This window comes from Culex pipiens, chromosome 2, assembly GCF_016801865.2.
Source record: "Culex pipiens pallens isolate TS chromosome 2, TS_CPP_V2, whole genome shotgun sequence".
Classification (NCBI taxonomy): Eukaryota; Metazoa; Arthropoda; class Insecta; order Diptera; family Culicidae; genus Culex; species Culex pipiens.
The window spans coordinates 131,324,565-131,344,486 of NC_068938.1; the positions used below are offsets into that span (position 1 = coordinate 131,324,565).

At 35.1% G+C, this 19,922-nt stretch overlaps 1 protein-coding gene across 1 annotated transcript in view; it reads left to right on the plus strand.

Annotated features, from left to right (window-relative positions):
- The first annotated feature begins 5,052 nt into the window (after positions 1 to 5,052).
- The window catches only part of LOC120415283 (sodium- and chloride-dependent glycine transporter 2-like), a 31,854-nt gene continuing 16,984 nt past the window's right edge, over positions 5,053 to 19,922 (plus strand). Inside the window, exons 1-4 of the mRNA XM_039576753.2 lie at positions 5,053 to 5,224; positions 5,289 to 5,502; positions 5,643 to 6,060; positions 11,313 to 12,051. Of these exons, the coding sequence (XP_039432687.1) occupies positions 5,219 to 5,224; positions 5,289 to 5,502; positions 5,643 to 6,060; positions 11,313 to 12,051 (1,377 nt within the window). The 5' untranslated portion in view covers positions 5,053 to 5,218. The remainder of the gene's footprint in view (positions 5,225 to 5,288; positions 5,503 to 5,642; positions 6,061 to 11,312; positions 12,052 to 19,922) is intronic.

Below are 19,922 nucleotides of genomic sequence, written 5' to 3' on the forward strand. Positions count from 1 at the left end.
CTGGGACATCGATTCCCACTACCGGTTTTCAAAAATTTTGACGTTTAGACCACTTTTCTAAAAAACAGTTTTAGTAAATGATTTTTGTATTTTTTTAGGAGAGACATACATAGAAAAAAAATGATGGTAATATTCATCAGGAAATGGTGACAGATTTTGTGGCAAAATAAATGATAAATTTTACCCCAGAAAATGATGAATATTCATCAGTTTTTGATGAATATTCATCAGGTTCACATTTTTACACATTTTTTATGTAAGGCTGGTACAAATATTTTTAAAAGTTTTTGTCACCCCCCCCCCCCCCTTCAAAATTGGCCCGAAAAATCAGGGGGCAAAAAAAATATTTTTACAATAAACTTCAAAATTTCAATGAAAATTCAAGTGCAACCCGCTGAAATCAAATTAAAATACATTCTCCTGCGTTTAAAATCATTTTTAGCATGTTTGGGTTTATTAAAAAATCTTAAGATTTTTTGAAAATTTTCGATGCAAAATCTTTTTTTCGATACAATTTTTATTTTTGACAGATCTTAGATTTATTGAAAACTAATGATTGCAAAACAACTGAACTAGTGTAAAATGCATTTTAAAACACTTTTTTCATTTAAATGTGAAGACTATGGCTTGTTATTTAAATTTTTATTTTTTTTTATTTTTTTGCCCCCTCCCCCTTGACCTCGGCCAGGGCCGAGGGACAAAAACTTTTTTAAATATTTGCATCGGCCTAATATTACACAAATAAAGAGGTAATATTCAACCTACCAAATTTTCAACATTCCAAAATTCAACTTTTTTTCTGTGTACCGTCCTGCATTTTTCGTGAGTCTTTTTATCACATTTTAGGCTATTTCCTCAAAAAATTTGAGCGAAAAAAAATCGTGACCTTGAAATTTAACTTTTAAACTTAAAAATCCAAAAATCTCATAGAAGTGGCGTGTATTTTTGTTCCAGTGTATTTTTTCAGAAAGCCCGTCCAATTTCCTACAAGTTTGTCTTTGACCACTTTTTGATACGACGCAACGGCTTCGAGATACCGAGTACTGTTGGCTCCATATACACAAAAATGGCTTATATAGGCGTAGGATAACATGTCTACAAAGTTTAATTGTAATCGGAGAGAGTCGGGTACACAATTACTATAAAAAAAATCCTGATTTGAGCTGGAATTGCTCTCCTTATTTTTAACAGATGGATATAGTTCATATTACGAACCATAAAGTTACCAAAAGTTGATAGGGTAGGGTAGTCATCAATGAGACACTTTTGGTTTTCAACTTTCAACGATTTTTCTAATTTTTTCATCAGCATGTTTTAATGAGCTCTTAGTTGCATTATCATTCTTTTAATGTGTTCTAACATTGACCAAAATATGAGATCGATACGACATCTACAGCCAGAGTTATTCAACTGTCTCATTGTAGACGCACTTGGCAGGAACAATGAGACAGGTGGGGAACAATGAGACACTCTACGAAAATCAACATTTTTCTAGCAAAACATCATGTTTTTGTATTGTTCCATTGCAGGTGACTTGCCTTGAACATTTTAGAGCAATTTTGCCAACATGAAACTTTTAATAACAAAAGTTACACTAAAAAGTATTTCAATTTTGTAAAATCCATATATTAATACCAAATAACTTTGTATTTTTGGTTTAATGAAGTTTAAACTCTATAAATATGCCAAAAATCACTTTTAATTCATGTTTTGAAAGATTTCCATCGATTTTGAAAAGTTTATTGAAGAAAAATCAAAGTGTCTCATTGTTACCCATGGGCTGAAATGAGTGGGGAACAATGAGACAGCCCTGGATTCTGAGTTTATTCTAAATTTTGGCCAAATCTAATGAAAGGACATTGTAGCCCAACTTAATCCCTATGGAACGTCGAAAGAAATTTGAAGAAATATTAGTTTTGGTGTAAATGGCAGCCTACGAGCGAAAAAGTAATTTTTGTCCATAATTTACTTTTACACCCCAGAATCAAACATTTATGAATAACTTTTCAAGGGAGCGTCCATAACCAAAGCCACTAATATGGCAGACGTGTATCCCGTAGACACACCTTTCCCCCAAATATGAGCCTGATTGGTTGAAACTTCGACTTGTGAGAGCCATTTTATCATTGTTCCCCGTGTCTCATTGATGACTACTCTACCCTACAACTCGCGCGGGGCTTGAATGAAAAAAGTGCATTTTTCGAGTATTTTTCAGAAATGCGCTTAACAATCATACTAAAGTCATTCAAATTTGGTCACCTTAGGCTTCAAGATATAGTTTAATGTCCCGTGAACAAATTCCTGTACAGACATAGTCCATAAAAGCTTGTGTTTGGGCATGGCAGGGCATTTTAGGTAGAAAAATTTGTATTTTTTAGCCAAGAAATTTCAAAAATCACTCCCCAAAACGAGCCAAAAAATTTTGCAGCCAAAACTAATGCATTCAGCTTATAGGAAATTTTACGGAGATCATTTTGCTTTGTTTAACATACAATTTATGTTCACGCAAAGCCGAGATATTTGCATTTTAGTGAACAAAAAGTGACGAATTTTCTAAATTCTTGATATTTAAGCGTTTTTAGCATAAAACATTAGCTACTATGATTGCAAACAAGAAGGCATATATTTTGGATATATTTATTTTGTTCGCTCAAAAACGATATTTGTTAATAACATTTCATGAAAAAACATGAGATTTTCTCACAATGTGATAAACGACAAATAATCATAAATCAAAATTAATTTTATTAAAGTTCATATCTCAAAGCAATTTTTTTTTATAAAAAACTTATTTTTTCAAAAAAGTTACCCATTAGTCGGTTCATATCGAGAAGTGCACAGTACTTTAATATGTCGTTTACTTCAGATTGTGAGAAAATCTCATGTTTTTTCCTGAAATTTTATTAACAAATATCGTTTTAAAGCGAGCCAAATAAAAACATTCCAAAATATATGCCTTCCCGTTTGTAATCATAGTAGCCATTTATGCTAAAAACGCTTAAATATCAAGAATTTAGAAAATTCGTCACTTTTTGTTCACTAAAATGCAAATATCTCGGCTTTGCGTGAACATAAATTGTATGTTAAACAAAGCAAAATGATCTCCGTAAAATTTCCTATAAGCTGAATGCATTAGTTTTGGCTGCAAAATTTTTTGGCTCGTTTTGGGGAGTGATTTTTGAAATTTCTTGGCTAAAAAATACAAATTTTTCTACCTAAAATGCCCTGCCATGCCCAAACACAAGCTTTTATGGACTATGTCTGTACAGGAATTTGTTCAGGGGACATTAAACTATATCTTGAAGCCTAAGGCGACCAAATTTGAATGACTTTAGTATGATCGTTACGCGCATTTCTGAAAAATACTCGAAAAATGCACTTTTTTCATTCAAGCCCCGCGCGCGAGTTGTAAACCATTTTTTGGAATGTTTTGTTGTGTGAAAACATTGTTCCTGACATCCTTATCTATCATTCTAGGGGTGAGCACCGAAGATTTGAAAACTTTTCATTTTTTTGGGACGGCCTATTCACCCATACAAGGCTCCATAGAATTTTGGTAGCTGTCCATACAAAAATGGTAGGTACGTAAATATTCGATAATCTGTATCTTTTGAAGGATTTTTTTTCTGACAACAAGTCTCCAGCAAAGTCGCAAATATTGATGAGGACTATTTAAAAAAAATCGGCTTACGGAATTTTTTTTTTGCCAATTTTTGATTATTTTTATTTACAAAAGATTTTTTAAATTTTGAATTTAGTTTTTTAAGAAAAAATATTATTTTTATAAAGTGCACCGTTTTCAAGATATAGCCACTTTAAGTTTAATTAAAACTGAAAAAATCCCGTTTTTCGTTTTTTTTAGTTTTTATGATTGTCCATTTCTAATTTTTTTTTTCGAATAGTTAAAAAAATAAAATTTTCTAAGAGACATTGAAGATTGGACATCTGGTTACTGAAATACAGCGAATTAATGTAAAATAAACAAGAAACTTATGGTCCTATTTTCAATGTTTAAAAATGATACATTTGTGAATTATCTGACCTCTTCACAAAATACTATTTCTTAAAATTTTGGAATTGAGATTAACATTTTAAAAAGGTCAAATTAAATATTATGCCCTTTTGAAATAATAGTGTTGCTTCCATAATTTAAAAGAAGTTCGAGGAGTTGTTATATTCTTGTAATTTTTGTTGACTATTTTAGAGGAATAAATTCCCAATTAGTCCTTATTTTTAACAGATGGATATAGTTCATATTACGAACCATAAAGTTATCAAAAGTTGGTATGTGATTCTTATTATTCATTTTGCAAACACAACCTCTCGATGTCACCCCGGATAACGGTACTATTATTCATACAGTCGTTTGTTGTTTGTAGCAAATTTAGAAGCTTCTCGAGCGAGACCTGCCCCCGTACAACAAACATCCCATACACAAGATAAGCCAAAGCACTTGCCCCAAATCTTGTGTTTGGTTAGGTCAGGTGTTTTGGTATCCCTTGGGTGGACTATTTTCGCGCACTCATCTGTTTGGTGCAAACAGTAATTAAAAATGACTCCCTTTTCGTCGGCTGGTTTTAAGCCGCCACGCGGATGCAAAATATTTGCGCGGAATTATAAAGAGAGCGGGAGCACCCGAAGCTGGAGGACAAGCGTCTCCGTTGGCGGTCGGATCAAGTGGGCAAATATTTAGCACGCCGGAACCCGGAGCATCATTTGAGTTGCGAACGTGCTCGAACAAAATAGATACGGATGCTAATTAAATGTGGCGCAAGGGTGTTTTTGACCTTTTGGAGGATTAAAAGAAGAATGCGCTGTTGTTGCACATTGAAATAGGTCGTTGAAGTCCACCTAATTAAATAAATAACAACAACATCAACAAAGAGGCCAAGCAATCTCAATTAGTAAAACGTTTCATCCCCTAAGATTACTTTCCATTTGAAATTTTCGCACATTTTGTGATTGCAATTTTGCCTGGAAAATTTTCCATCAGGTACGATTTACACTATATTGATAAATTGCATTCTATGACGCACACTACCCTTGCGGCATTGACCGTTGAAGATGTGCCACAATTTATGCGCCCATGCGAGATGTTTAACATGTGCGCGCCAAACCTCCCTCCGATGTATTGGAGCTGGCCATCCGGACCGTGGCCATCACTCAGTGGATGCACTCTCGCGGTCGTGACGAGTGGCCACATTGGTGAGGAACAAACATGGAGGTAAGAGCTTCTGTGTTTAGTTTGTCTAAATGTGTTTTCAAGATTTGATCATTTATCTCAATAGTACAAGCCGAAATTACGCCGCGTGAGTACACTGACCGGCACGTGGGTTGACCGGAGTGTTGCATCCGGTGTCGCGGATGACGAGCAGGACGAAGTTCTGACCAGGCGCGGTTCCTGGACTGGGAGGTTCGATTTTCTGTTATCTTTGTTGGGGTACTCCGTGGGACTGGGAAATGTTTGGCGATTCCCGTACCTTTGCTACAACAATGGAGGTGGTAAGTTGAGTTACGATGGAAATTTATTCGAAAATTATTAAATGGAGACGCATGGTACGTTGTAATACATAATGCACCAAGCGTCTCCATGAAACAATGCAACTGACAATGCAAAAATTCAAGCCATTCAAACTCCGCAGGGGCCTTCCTAATCCCGTTCACCGTGATGCTAGTGATAGCCGGACTACCACTAATGTTCATGGAACTCTCCCTGGCCCAGTATGCCGGACTTGGACCAGCAGTCCTGTTCAAACGACTGTCCCCGCTTCTCCAAGGACTTGGCTTCGGAATGGTCCTCGTTGCCCTGGTCGTAATGCTGTACTACAACGTAATTCTAGCGTGGACCCTGTTTTACATGCTGGCATCGTTTGAGGAACCGTTGCCGTGGAAGGGATGCCATCATGCGTGGACCAGTCGGCAGTGCTATTCGTACGATGAAGAGAGCAAATGTCTGGATCTTAATGGGACATACTATATGAGGGAGTGTTATGCGAACGTTAGCTTGATTGCTAACTTTACCAAAGTGGCGAAGAAACCACCCGCGGAGGAGTTTTTCAAGTAAGTTACGATGAAAACTTGTTCACAAATATTGGATCGTTTAATTTAAACGATCGTTATAGCGAACTGGTCTTAAACTTTTATCTCTATTGAAATACATTTGATTACTTAATAGCTTCAGTTAAAAGATATATATTAGGGTGGCTCGACATGATCGATTTTACAGAACAGGCATTTTCCGGTTGGAATTATGCCCCCAAACAACCCCCAAAATTTGGGAGCGATTGGATTTGACCCGGCTTTTCGCAAAGCGATTCAAATTTGTAAAGAAATTTGTATGGGAAATCCTCTTTTTTACATTTTTATTTTTAAAATTTTCATTTTTCACTCAATTTTAAAACTAACACCGTATAAGTATAGTCCTGAATGTCCTTTAAAACATTCCCAAAGAAAGTTTGATCCTATCTTGCTTCTGGAAAAAGATGCAGAGTTTTCAAAAGAGGCATTTCAAAATAAGTGCTGAAAATTATATTTCTTGCCAACACGGTCAGTACTTCGGTAGATATTTCGAAATCTTAATTTTTTAACGTAATAAGGTCTTAGGAAAAGTTGTTCTATATGAAAGAGGCTTTTATTTTTTAAAAAATGACATGCAGAGTGACACACCTACAGGGTGTCAAACAAGCCAAAAATTCTACTGGTGACCTTTTTTTAATAGTGTCAAAAAAAAATCAAACCATCCACATTAACGACCCCCGGGTCTTTTGTGGTCTCTATTGCAAGTTTCTACTCGAACCTAGGAGTCCGAAGGCTTGAATGGGGAGAGCACCCAAACCTCTTTTTACTCCAAGGAACCTTCCACCCCAGTGTTTGAACTGACGACCTTTGGATTGCGAGTCCAACCGCAATAGTGTCATGATTGTCAATTTTTAGAAAAAGAAACAGGAAAATTGTTTTTTTAAGTCTCACCCAAACAACCCTCCATTTCCTAATATCGGGCCTCAATTGAAGCTAGAAATGTGTTGTCACCCTGTAGATGTGCCACCCTGTCTTCCAACCATGTCAAAATTACTTGAAATTAGTAGCTTTACAACTTTTACTAAGACACCAATGCTTTAAAAGGTCACCAGTAGAAGTTAGGGCTTGGTTGACACCCTGTAGGTGTGTCACCCTGCATGTCAATAATTTTAAATAAAAGCCACTTTCATAAAGAACATCTCTTCCAAAGACACCATTTTGCTAGGTTGCTTCCTTATAACGTTAAAAATTAAGATTTTGAAATATCTACCGAATTTCTTGCCAACACTGCCAGACAAGAAATATAATTTTTGCAATTCCGTCGTGAAACTACTCACTTTTCCTGTCATACTTGAAAGACGAAATAGCCTACTTTTCTGTACCAAAAATAACAGAATCGAATAGCAACACTTTTCAAAATAAATGCTGAAAAGTTCTACTTTTCAGCACTCAAATGGATGCTGAAAAGTTGAACTTTTCAGCACTTGTTTCGAAAAGTAACACTTTTCAACATTTTTTTGATTTAAACGATTTATTGACAAAATACATGAAAATTTGACTTAAAATTTCAATCAGTGTGTGTTTTTTGGAATTGCCAAAAATGGAACTCGGTGCAAAACTTGATTTTTTCAGCACTCTTCGTATTTATCCAACTCGGTGAACCTCGTTGGATAAATATACGACTCGTGCTGAAAAAATCCTCTTTTTGCAACTTGTTGCATAAACTACTATTTCAGCACTTATTTTGAAATGCCTCTTTTAAAAACTCTGTATCTTTTCCCAGAAGCAAGATAGGACCATACTATCTTGAGGAAAGTTTAAGAGGACATTCAGGTCTATACTTCTACGGTGTTAGTTTTTAAATTGAGTGAAAAATGAAAATTTTGATAATAAAAATGCAAAAAAGAGAGTTTTCCCATACAAATTTCCAAACAAATTTGCATCGCTTTGCGGAAAGACGGGTCAAATCCAATTGCTCCCAAATTTGGGGGTGTTGTTTTGGGGCCCAAATGGAACCGGAAAATGCCTGTTCTGATTGCATTAGTCCATTTTGAAATTTTCCCATGCAACTTCAAGCCACCCTAATATATATTTCAGATCCGGAAACGTTCATAAACTGCCGTGCGCTTCCATCAAAGTGCTTTGATAACAGTCATGCAATGGAAACACATGGTGGAAAATCACTCAACTTTTTCTGTACTTTAAAATGCAGATTTGTGCATATTTGAAGGGTTTTAAGCAGTATAATAATCTTAGTTTGCGAATATTTAAAAAAAAATATCACAGTAAAGTGCATTTAAACCATTAGAAGACACCCTATAGTGGAACCAGGTTCATAATCCGATTGTGGACCCGGGTCCACAATAAGAAAATCGTATTTTTCATATACTGATATTTGATGTTTTGATGCATGGTGTGAATCTAATAATAGATATTATGAATAAAAGAGGGCTTTTGTTCACTTTTCTTTGTAATAATATAATTTTTATTAAAAAAACTTAAAACAACATAAAAACCTAACAGACTTTTAAATACGTTAAATAATCACTGTGTATATTCATGAATAAAAAAAGTAATTTTGATTTAGATTTTTCCATACAAATTATTTAAATTCACAGTAAAAAATTGTGTTAATTTGGAAGGTATAATTTTGAAAGATTGAATACATATTAGGGTAGGGTAGTCATCAATGAGACACTTTCGGTTTTCAACTTTCAACGATTTTTCTAATTTTTTCATCAATTTTTTTTAATGAGCTTTTTGTTGCATTTTATTTCTTTTAGTGTGTTCAAACATTGACCAAAATATGAGATCGATCCCGACATGTTCCCCGTGTCTCATTGATGACAACTCTACCCTACTCTTTTATGATGTGATTTTACCTAAATTTAGACTGAAAAAGTGACATTACACTAGAAAAGTGGAAAAATTACACATTTTCAGAGGTAAAATTACACATTTTTTCTGACACAAAAGATGTACCCCTTCCCAGAATTAATATCACCATGATTTTTTTACTGTGTAGTTCACCAATACAAAACAATTCATTCGTTTACAGTTGCTGATAAAACTACACATTTTTATTTTAACAAAAAAGTTTTGTTTTTGATTCATTATTATAAATATCATTTCAAACATCAATTGTCATGTTTCAGTTAGTACAATAAACTATAGCATTTATTCATTGTAAATTCTTACGGTTTCAGCAACTATAATACCTTCTAATTACTCATCTAATCTAATCAGCAACTATAATACCTTCAACATAAAAACAGTTATTTGTATACTCTTGATTAAAAAAAAAAATGCAATTAGGTTGATCAAAACAAACATTATTTTATTATTGTATTAAGAAAAACTATTGTTAAAATACAACATTTTCTTAAAAAGTTAGGAATTTCTTTATAATATTTTTCAAAGTTTACAGTATATAAAAAAAGTATTTACACCCCTTGGGCACTACGTACAATTTGTGTTGAAACATGTAAACAATTTAAAGTTTGACAGAAATCTAGTACTACGTTTTGTTCAGAAACTCATGCCGAACATTTTGCTATAAAAAGCTCATGAAAAGATGATTTCTATAAAAAGTTATATAACAAATACTATTACAGAAATCAAAAAGGTGCAAAAAAAAGTTTGTACACCTTTCGAAAAATTAACAAAAATAATGTTATTTGTTGACAAATCACCATAAATCCAGTCTCCCAACTCGAAATAGGCATCCTTGACTGATTAAAAAAATAAGTTGGATTGAATATAAAGTTTACTAATTACTTAGTATAAAAGTTTATAAAACTCTGGAAATTCTATATAAAACTTATTTAAACTTAATTTTGCAAACATTCAATTTAATTAAATATCAATATATTACCATAGAATTGCAAAATAAACATTATGGAGTAGGTATAACACCGTTTTGGGGGTCTTTGTACCCATACATCTAGGTTTTCTTTAAAACCTACGTTTTTAAATACCTGGGCAAAAAGTAAGTTTGATTCACGAGAACCAAATTATGAAATTCCATACATTTTTGGCAGGTTGCTCAAACGAAACCATAACAACGTTTTTACCTAGGTATTTAAAAACGAGGGTTTTAAAGAAAACCTAGATGTATGGGTATGGTATGCCCTTTCCGATGCCACATAGGTTGGGTTAAAAAAAAATATAAAAATTGAAATTACAAGCCATGGTCTCAACATTTGAATGAAAAAAGTGTTTAAAATACATTTTACACCTGCCCAGTTATTTTGTAATGATTAGTGTTAAAAATATGCAAGTATTGAAGAGATTTTTTTTTCGCCGAAAAAAAAATTGCGGTGTTGTACATTGGATTTTCACAAAAATTAAAAAAAAAAAACATGCTAAATATGATTTTGAATGTAGGAAAATGCATTTCTAAATGTTTTCAGTTGGTTAGACTTTTATTTCCTTTGAAATTTTGAAGTTTTTAAAAAAAATATTTTTTTTTGCCCCCTGATTTTTCAGACCGATTTTTAAGGAGGGGGGGGACATAAACTTTGAAAAATATTTGCAATGGCCTTATTGAAAATCAAGTTCGTGACCACAAACACTAGATGTCACCAGAAAAAAGCAGCTTCTTAATTTTTTTTAAGGGTTAAAAATGAATAACTCAGAAACACAAATATGATAAAATTATCACCAGAAAATGGGATCTAAGGGGTCCCCCGAGCAAAAATTTACAACCAAAAAATTCACTTAAATAAAAAGTGTCTATTCTATGTGTTAAACTGCTTTACCCAAAGCGTTATCAGTAGTCCCAGATGTCCCCTACAAGCTCCAGGTCGAATCGAGTTGATATCTGGATGGAATTTTTTTATTTGAGTTTGAAAATTGTGCTAATTTTTCACTAAAATGCCAATAGCTCCCTTAACCAATTGGGATGCTTCACCCCTCATTTTATTTCATTTTTAAAGTCCTTTTAGATGCATTTTGAATATTTGAAATATAATTAAATTTTGCCTAAGTTACAGCGTTTTTAAGATTTTTGACGTTTTTGAACTTTTAAACCTTGTTTTTTTGCCCCACTTCCCGATGACCTAGAGTGCTATAAGATGAGTGACTTCAATGATTTCAGATTTGAGCAAGCAAGAAACCTTTCATATCTGGAGCAACATTTGAAAGGGGCGGTATGACACTGCTCTTATGGCTTTTCGTTCCATTTGTTTAATTAGGATGAAAGGCCGTAAAAGCCATGTCGTACCGCCGAAAATATTTAAAATTCAAGAGAAATTTAAATAATTATTACTAATTTAATCCGAATCTCATTCCAGAAATTACGTTCTCCAGCTCTCAAGTGGCATCGAGCACACCGGAAACGTTAGCATTACGCTATCCTTCTGCCTGCTGGCCGCCTGGCTCATCGTCTTCCTTTGCCTCTGCCGAGGAGTCAAATCTTCCGGCAAGGTGGTCTACTTCACGGCCCTGTTTCCGTACGTGGTCCTGATAATGCTTTTCGTGCGGGGAATCACACTGCCCGGTTCTTACACAGGAATCATGTACTATCTGGAACCGGACTGGGAAAAGCTGAAAAGTGCCCAAATTTGGGGTGATGCCGCCGTCCAGATCTTCTTCGCACTGAGTCCCGCCTGGGGAGGGCTGCTCACGCTAGCGTCCTACAACAAGTTCCAAAACAATTGCTACCGGGATGCCATCATCGTGGCCGTCACCAACATACTGACGTCGTTCTTCGCTGGTTTTGTGATATTTTCCATTTTGGGATTCCTGGCGCACGAGTTGGACACCGAAGTGGGAACCGTGCTGGACCAGGGAGCGGGGCTTGCGTTTGTGGTGTTTCCGGAAATGGTCACCAAGTTGCAGATGCCAATGTTCTGGTCGGTGTTGTTCTTCTTCATGCTGTTGACCCTTGGCTTGGATTCGCAGTTTGCGCTCATGGAAACGGTTGTGACCGGAATTTTGGACACTTTTCCCCAGTGGCGGCGCTGGAAGCTGAGGGTCGTGTTTGGAGTGGCCACCGTGGGATATCTGGGCGGATTGGTGTTCATTACAAACGTAAGTGAAGAAATTTTAATTTTCGTTGTACCAAAGTTCCAAAGTTCTAGTAACAATTGCTTAATCGACTAAGTTTAACAATGTTGTGGCTATTTTTCCAAATTATGAGCTTCACAGCAAAAAATAAATTCTCGTAATCGTGAATTATGTTCACGAATGTGAGAACCACTAAGGAATTTATTCATGAGTATGGTGCATTTGCACTATAAACGTGAATATATTCCTTCGTGGTTCTCGCATTCGTGAATTTAATTCACGATTTCGAGAATTGATTTTTTCCGTGTTTGCATAACTTATAATACTTGAGTGCTATAAGCGATTTAAGCCAGCTTGAAATCCAGTACTTATAAGTTTTCAGCTAAATCTCTACTCTTTGCCCAAGGTAAAACTAACAGTCAATTGACTTGATTGTTTAAACTTAGTAAAATTCTAGCAAGCATATATAATAGGGTGTTTCAGCCAAACAAAAAAGTTCTCAGATCACGGCAAACCGAGGTTCCCCTTGTAAAGGATACCCATAGGGACTCTCATGCCAAATATCAGCCCATTTGGTTGAGAATTGGCCTGTCCCCAGCGGTTCAAAGTTTACATGTAAATTACTATGGGATTTTTATGCTTTTCGTTCAATCGTTCCTACAGGTCTGGGGACAACATGGATTCACTCGGAATAAAGACAGGTGTGTAGGGGATGGTCCAATGAACACATTCCAGAAGGAATTAGGGTTGTCCATTCTGTCCCCAAGGTGCGCATTGGATCGACGTCCGGTGTCTCCAGAATCATCGATTCATCCTTCAAAAGCATCGCATTTCCTTAGTATGCTATGACGGCTAGGAGAAAATTACGACGCCCCATGTCAGACGGTGAACACGTGGCAGAGCATTCACTCTAGTTTTGGCTCAGAAACATACTTTAAAATAATAAAATTATAATTTTTGATGTTCCTGTAACAATTTGAACTATTCAAATAACGTAACATGATGATTTTGTAATAATAATGCAATCGATGCTTCCCCACGTGTTCACCGTCTGACATGGGGCGTCGTAATTTTCTCCTAGCCGTCATAGCATACTAAGGAAATGCGATGCTTTTGAAGGATGAATCGTTGATTCTGGAGACACCGGACGTCGATCCAATGCGCACCTTGGGGACAGAATGGACAACCCTAATTCCTTCTGGAATGTGTTCATTGGACCATCCCCTACACACCTGTCTTTATTCCGAGTGAATCCATGTTGTCCCCAGACCTGTAGGAACGATTGAACGAAAAGCACAAAAATCCCATAGTAATTTCCATGTAAACTATAAACCGCTGGGGACAGGCCAATTCTCAACCAAATGGGCTGGTATTTGGCATGAGAGTCCCTATGGGTATCCTCTACTATGGGAACCTCGGTTTGCCTGATTCTGAGAACTTTTTTGTTTGGATGAAACACCCTAATATATAATTTTTGCTGGCCAAACTAAAATTGTAGCCATGTTCCAATCAACTAATCGATTGCTATATTTGCTTTGACAATCACGTGGAAGAACTATTTCATAAACCAAATGCAACAAATGGTTCAGGTCTCTTGATAATTTTATTTTTCAATAAATCAAAAATAGTGGTGTCAACTACAAGATATTGGTAAGGCTGGTACAAATATTTTTAAAAGTTTTTGTCACGCCCCCCCCCCCCCACCCTTCAAAATTGCCCCGAAAAATCAGGGGCAAAAAAATATTTTTACAATTAACTTCAAAATTTCAATGAAAATTCAAGTGCAACCAGCTGAAATCAAATTAAAATACATTCTTCTGCGTTTTAAATCATTTTTAGCATGTTTGGGTTTATTAAAAAATCTTAAGATTTTTTGAAAATTTTCGATGCAAAATCTTTTTTTTTCGATACAATTTTTGTTTTTGTCAGATCTTAGATTTTTTGAAAACTAATGATTGCAAAACAACTAGAGCGTCCAATTTCCCGGGGTTATAAATTTCCCGGGAAACGGGAAATTTTCAACCAATTTCCCGGGAAATTTAAATTTATTGAAAATTGTTTTGATCTTGGTTCTGCTGCAACTAAGTTGTTTAGAACAGCGACTGAAAGGCTAAAACAAGTGTGAAGATCAATTAACAGCTTAACTGCATGTAAAAAATCATAAAACTGCAAGAAAATGTTATCTTTTTCTTATTTTATAAGCTCCAATAGTACAATAAATCAAAAATAATGTCATTTTTTTAATCAAGGTAATTAGACAGTGAGTAGTGGAACAGCATCTAATTCCGTCGTACCATGTCTTATGTTGGCAGGTCAGCACTTTGACGTTCAATAGAGAAATAGAGTGATGAATAGCTCAATAAGAAGTGAGCAAGCAAGTTACTTTTAAAAGTTTTGCAAAATTAGTTGTTTAAATAGAAAAAAATAGCAAATTGGATGGAGTTAGGAGCGAGTGCTTAACCTGCGAAACCTACGAGAATTTCCCCTAAAATGAATCCATACTCCACAATCATACAAATTATTTTCTTGCCTCTGTGACCAGTAAAAGAGAGCGTGGTTTGATACAAAAAGTTGGAAAAAAACATGCAGAAATTATGTTTTTCATGACAAATAACTTTTCTAAAAAAAGTCATAATGGTTTCAGTTCTTGGACAACATGGCAAAGCAAAAATCAAACTTCTCTTGTTTGTTTTACTTCAAACAACTCAATGTTTTCAAATATTTGAAATTAACATCATGTCACAATCAGTCTTACATGTTTTGATATTTAACCTTCTAACACCCATTGTGACACCAGTGCTCCATTTTTCTTTTACTACATATTGTAATTTTTTGTATAAGGCTAGTACGCTGATCGGAAGGAAAGGGGTCAAGAAATGGCTTTACGAACAGCAGAACAAAGGAGAGGGAGCGATTTCTTGGGGCTTTTTTTCACCCTCTCTGGCTTGCTTTAGCTGCCGCTGCTGCCCATTTGATTTTTTCTTGACCGGTTCCTTCCGAAGTGCGTATACCGCTATACACAGAAAAAAATCAATTCCCGTAATCGTGAATTAAGTTCACGAATGTGAGATCCACGAAGGAATTTATTCATGAGTATGGTGCATTTGCACCATAAACGTGAATATATTCCTTCGTGGTTCTCATAATCGTGAACTGACTTCACGGTTTCGAGAATTGATTTTTTTCTGTGTACCAGGTATTTAACGATTGAAATAATTCTTCTTGCACAGAACTATTTCAAAAATATTAGGATACCAATTTAATTTTCAACTCATTAGATCATGGTAAACAAAAAAACGTAAAAATTCTCAAATTAATATATTTTTTATGAAGTAACTCCAAATATTATTGAAAAGGCTTACTTAATTTTCCCGTGGCTTCAAAAATTAATATTATCAGATATCAAAGTGTCTGATAATCTGATCAATTGTATATGGGCTATAAAATAAATTTAATTGAACAAAATCATCTTCATTTTTTTTTCTCTGAGCATCTAAAAAAATTGTTCCAAAAAGTATAGAAAATGTGTACTTTTGCTTGAATTTCGGGAATTCCCGGGAAATTTACAAATTTCCCGGGAAACGGGAAATATATTTTTTGGGGAAATCCCGGGAATTCCCGGGAAATTTTTTCCCGGGACGGGAAATTGGACGCTCTAAAAACAACTGAACTAGTGTAAAATGCATTTTAAAACACTTTTTTCATTTAAATTTGAAGACTATGGCTTATTATTTAAATTTTTATATTTTTTTTATTTTTTTGCCCTCCCCCCTTGACCTCGGCCAGGGTCGAGGGACAAAAACTTTTTTAAATATTTGCATCGGCCTAATAGGTATCAAAAAAGTATCCTTGGTTTGACCAAAGATTATTTTAAATTGAATTGGTCCTTAAAAATAAAGATTTTTGTATTTTCATTGGAAAAGTTAAAAAAGAATCACAATATACCGTCAGTGGGGTTGACTATGGGTTAAAAAACGACACAAACAAAATTAACGTAGAATTGTTCTCAGATAATTTCCTAAAATTTTCCCAAAATATGGTGGAATTGGATGAACTTTACCTTAAATGCCAATCGTTTGAAAATTGACCCAATCTCACCACCCCCTCTAAGTGGACATTGGGTCAAATGAAAATAAAATGATGCTCAAATACAAAGATATGTTAAAAACAAGTCATCCAACAGTGTTTCTTGTTCGAGGGAACCGTATTGACATGCTAAAATGTTTGCAGTAGAGATTTTCAATCATTTAGGTACTTTTCGAGCAATTCCAACAAAAATATTAAAAAGTTTGGCATTTTTGGCCAACAACGTACCTCAACTTTAGACAGCTGGCAAAATGACTGGATTTGTTGTATGAACGAAATTTTTTTCAGCTAAGTCAAGTTAAGATTTCCCGTACATAACCCTTTTAACACCCTTTTAACCCCCTGGAATGTTTGTTTACATCCGTAAGAAAAAAGTGTTCCGAATTTCAAACTCAACCCAATTACGAGTCATCTCTGCGATACGGCTTTACGCAGTAGGCCTGGCCGCTTTAACGCTTGTGATGTCTGGATTTCAAGGGTCAATGTTTTTCTTAGAAAACTTGCTATAAAACGAAAAAAAATACGGTCGGTCAATACATCAACCGAAAGATCACAACAAAAGCTTTCACATGAAGGTAAAAGCAAATCATTATGTTCAACTATCGATTTGCTATGATTTTTCGAACATTGGCCGATCTGTAAACTGTTCCGAATATGAGGGATGACTGGACTTATTTTTGCCTATTGAATTCAATCAGGAGGTATCCCTGAGGTAATTTTTTTGTCACCCTAATGCACACTTTGAGTAACATGAGTTTTCATCACTTTTGAGCTAATTATGTACGTAGTTTGGTTCTAAATATTTTTCATTTCAATTCTGGAGTTCTTTTTTTTAAAAAAAGGTCCAATAAACCAAATTTCCAGTTTTTGCGTTTTGTGTGTTTTTGAAACCGCCTTGAGCCAGGGGTATTAAAAAACACCCAAAAAGCAAAAACTGAAAATTTGGTTTATTGGACCTTTTCAAAAAAAAACTCCAGAATTGGTCTCAAAAAACCAGAAGCAAAAAAATTGTTTTTAATCAAGGACTTAACTGCCGTTCTATGTATAATTACTATACAACAGGTAAACAAAACACAATACTTCGTAAAACTGGCGATTTCGTGAAAGAAAATGCTTAGTGGGACAATTCGTGCTTTCCATTTCATTAGGGCACGAAACTTTTGTAAACAAGAGTCTATCCCTCTCACACCTGTCACACTGTCACTTGAGTGAAAGGGTATACACTATTGTTAACAAAAGTTTTGTGCCATTTTGAAATGTTAGGCTCCAATTATGTGTAGAAGTACAACGATGGGACAAACAGACTTGGTGTTGTTTTCAATGAGTTTCCGAACAAAGTACCTACTAGATTTTATGTGTTTTTCGAAAAGTAAACGTAAAACTAACCCTAAAAAATGACAAAAAGTCAGAATCATGGGACAATTATGCTTTGAACGGCAGTTAATTCATCTAAAAAATAAAGATTCCGCGAAAAAAAAAATACTTGGTGGGACAATTATGCGTAGAAGTGTAATGGTGGGACAAACATACTGCGTGTAGTGTTTAATGAGTTTCAGAACAAAGATTTTGTGGGTTTTTCGAAAAGTTAACGTCAAACTTAACTAAAGAAAAAAGAATAAAAAGTCAAATTCGTCCAAAAATGATAAAGGACAGTTCTCGGGTGAGTTTTCAAACAGCCGTAAGAGCCAGTGTGACCTCCGACACTAATTCTCATTTTTCTCCCAATTTAAACAAAAATTTATTAACTTTAATTTTGAGCACTTGAAGGACGTGTAGATGAACAATCTAAAGCATTTTTGAAATTGTTTTTTTCGTAAATTGGAGCCTAACATTTCAAAAGGGCACATAACTTTTGTAAACAATAGTGTATCCCTTTCACTCGAATGACAGTTTACATAAGGTGTGAAAGGGACACACTCTTGTCTAAAAAAGTTATGTGCCCTAATGAAATGGCAAACACGAATTATGGCCTATCTACAATCACTTAGTTTAGAAAAGTTATGTAAAGTAAAACTTAGAAAATGTACACAACTTACGGCCGTCATCCACAATCAACTTAGAAAATTTGCTGGGCTGATATACGTTGCTATGCAGTTGTTTGTTTACCTTTGATATGGAAACGTCAACTTACCGTAGATTTTGAAATTTTCCAAACCATACGTCAAGTTTCTAATTTTATTCCTTTTCATTGTAGAAGATCAGATTCATTTCCATTCAAGGGTCCTGATTTTCGGTTCAATGAACAGAAACCACTCACTCATCGCCTATCCATTCGTCGCCTATTCCAACCCGCTAGCATTCATGAGCGAATGAGTCTCGCAAGCAGCCAGCGAGTGGCCCGAACTGTTCACTCAGCGAACAAATACAGTCATCCCACATATTCGGAACGGTTTCCAGATCGGCCAATGTTCAAAAAATCATAGCAAATCGATAATTGAACTTAATGATTCGCTTTTGCCTTCATTTGAAAGCTTTTCTTGCGATCTTTCGAATGCTGTATCGAACATCTGCAAATTTTAACTTTTATATGAAGTTTTTGAAGAATTACTTTGACCTTTGAAATCCACAAATTCGGAACACTTTTTTCTTACGAATGTAAACAAACTTTGGATCACTCCAGGAGTACATATTTATTGCCAAATAATGACTTCACACACTGAAACCAATGAAACTCAAGCTTAATGATGTTTTATACATGGTTTGATAACTTTTTTGTGAAAATATCAGTTAAATTCAGGTGTTCCACAATTGGGTACTAAAGCCCTATGCCAATTTTTATGTACAACGGTAAAAAACACGATTAAAAACCATTTCTGATCACTTTTTTTCATTTTAATGCAAATTTTTTTTTTTGACAAGACAACATTTTTTCGATGGATCAACTATGGTCCCCTTGGAACGACCTGTCAAGTAGGAGCTTTTCTGTCAAGAAGGACCGCGAGGTTAATTTTTCAAAATTGATTTAAAAATCCATTTTAAGCTCTTTATGGTCGTACAAAGGGTCATTGTACTCAGAAAAATAAGCTTTATCGCTGTGAACAATAATATCAGCAATCTAAGCTTCATTTTAGGACCCAATTGTGGGAGGCACAATTATGAAACAGGCCATTTGGAGGCAGTGTTTTGCTGCTCTGGACAAAATAGTCATGGAATGAAGTTTTTTGTTAAAAAAAAAACAACTTTTACTAGTGAAATAGCAAGATAATGTCCAAATGAAGGTTCTAAAAATAGTAAGGTCGACAGAAATGCTACAGTTGGCATGCTATTGACAAATTATCATAAAAGTGTTCCGAATTTGTGGGTGTTCCGAATATGTGGGATGACTGTACATCGTGAACACTGAAAGAAAGGCACATGGCAATATCACATGTTTTACACATGAATCTGCCCCATACGACTTGGCATATGAACGTCACGTGAGAATCACATCGAAAACATCCATCGCGTAACACGGCGAATTCATATGAAAATCACGTTAACTTCAAGTGTCATCACACATGAGTATGAAAAGAAAATCTTATCCACACTGAAAGAAAGGCACATGGCAATATCACATGTTTTACACATGAATCTGCCCCATACGACTTGGCATATGAACGTCACGTGAGAATCACATCGAAAACATCCATCGCGTAACACGGCGAATTCATATGAAAATCACGTTAACTTCAAGTGTCATCACACATGAGTATGAAAAGAAAATCTTATCCAAGTGTAATGAAAATCACGTTAGCTTCACGTGTTCCTACACATCATTATTAAGTGAAATTTTTGTCTCTTTTTTTCTCGTCAATCTTAATAAATTGTGT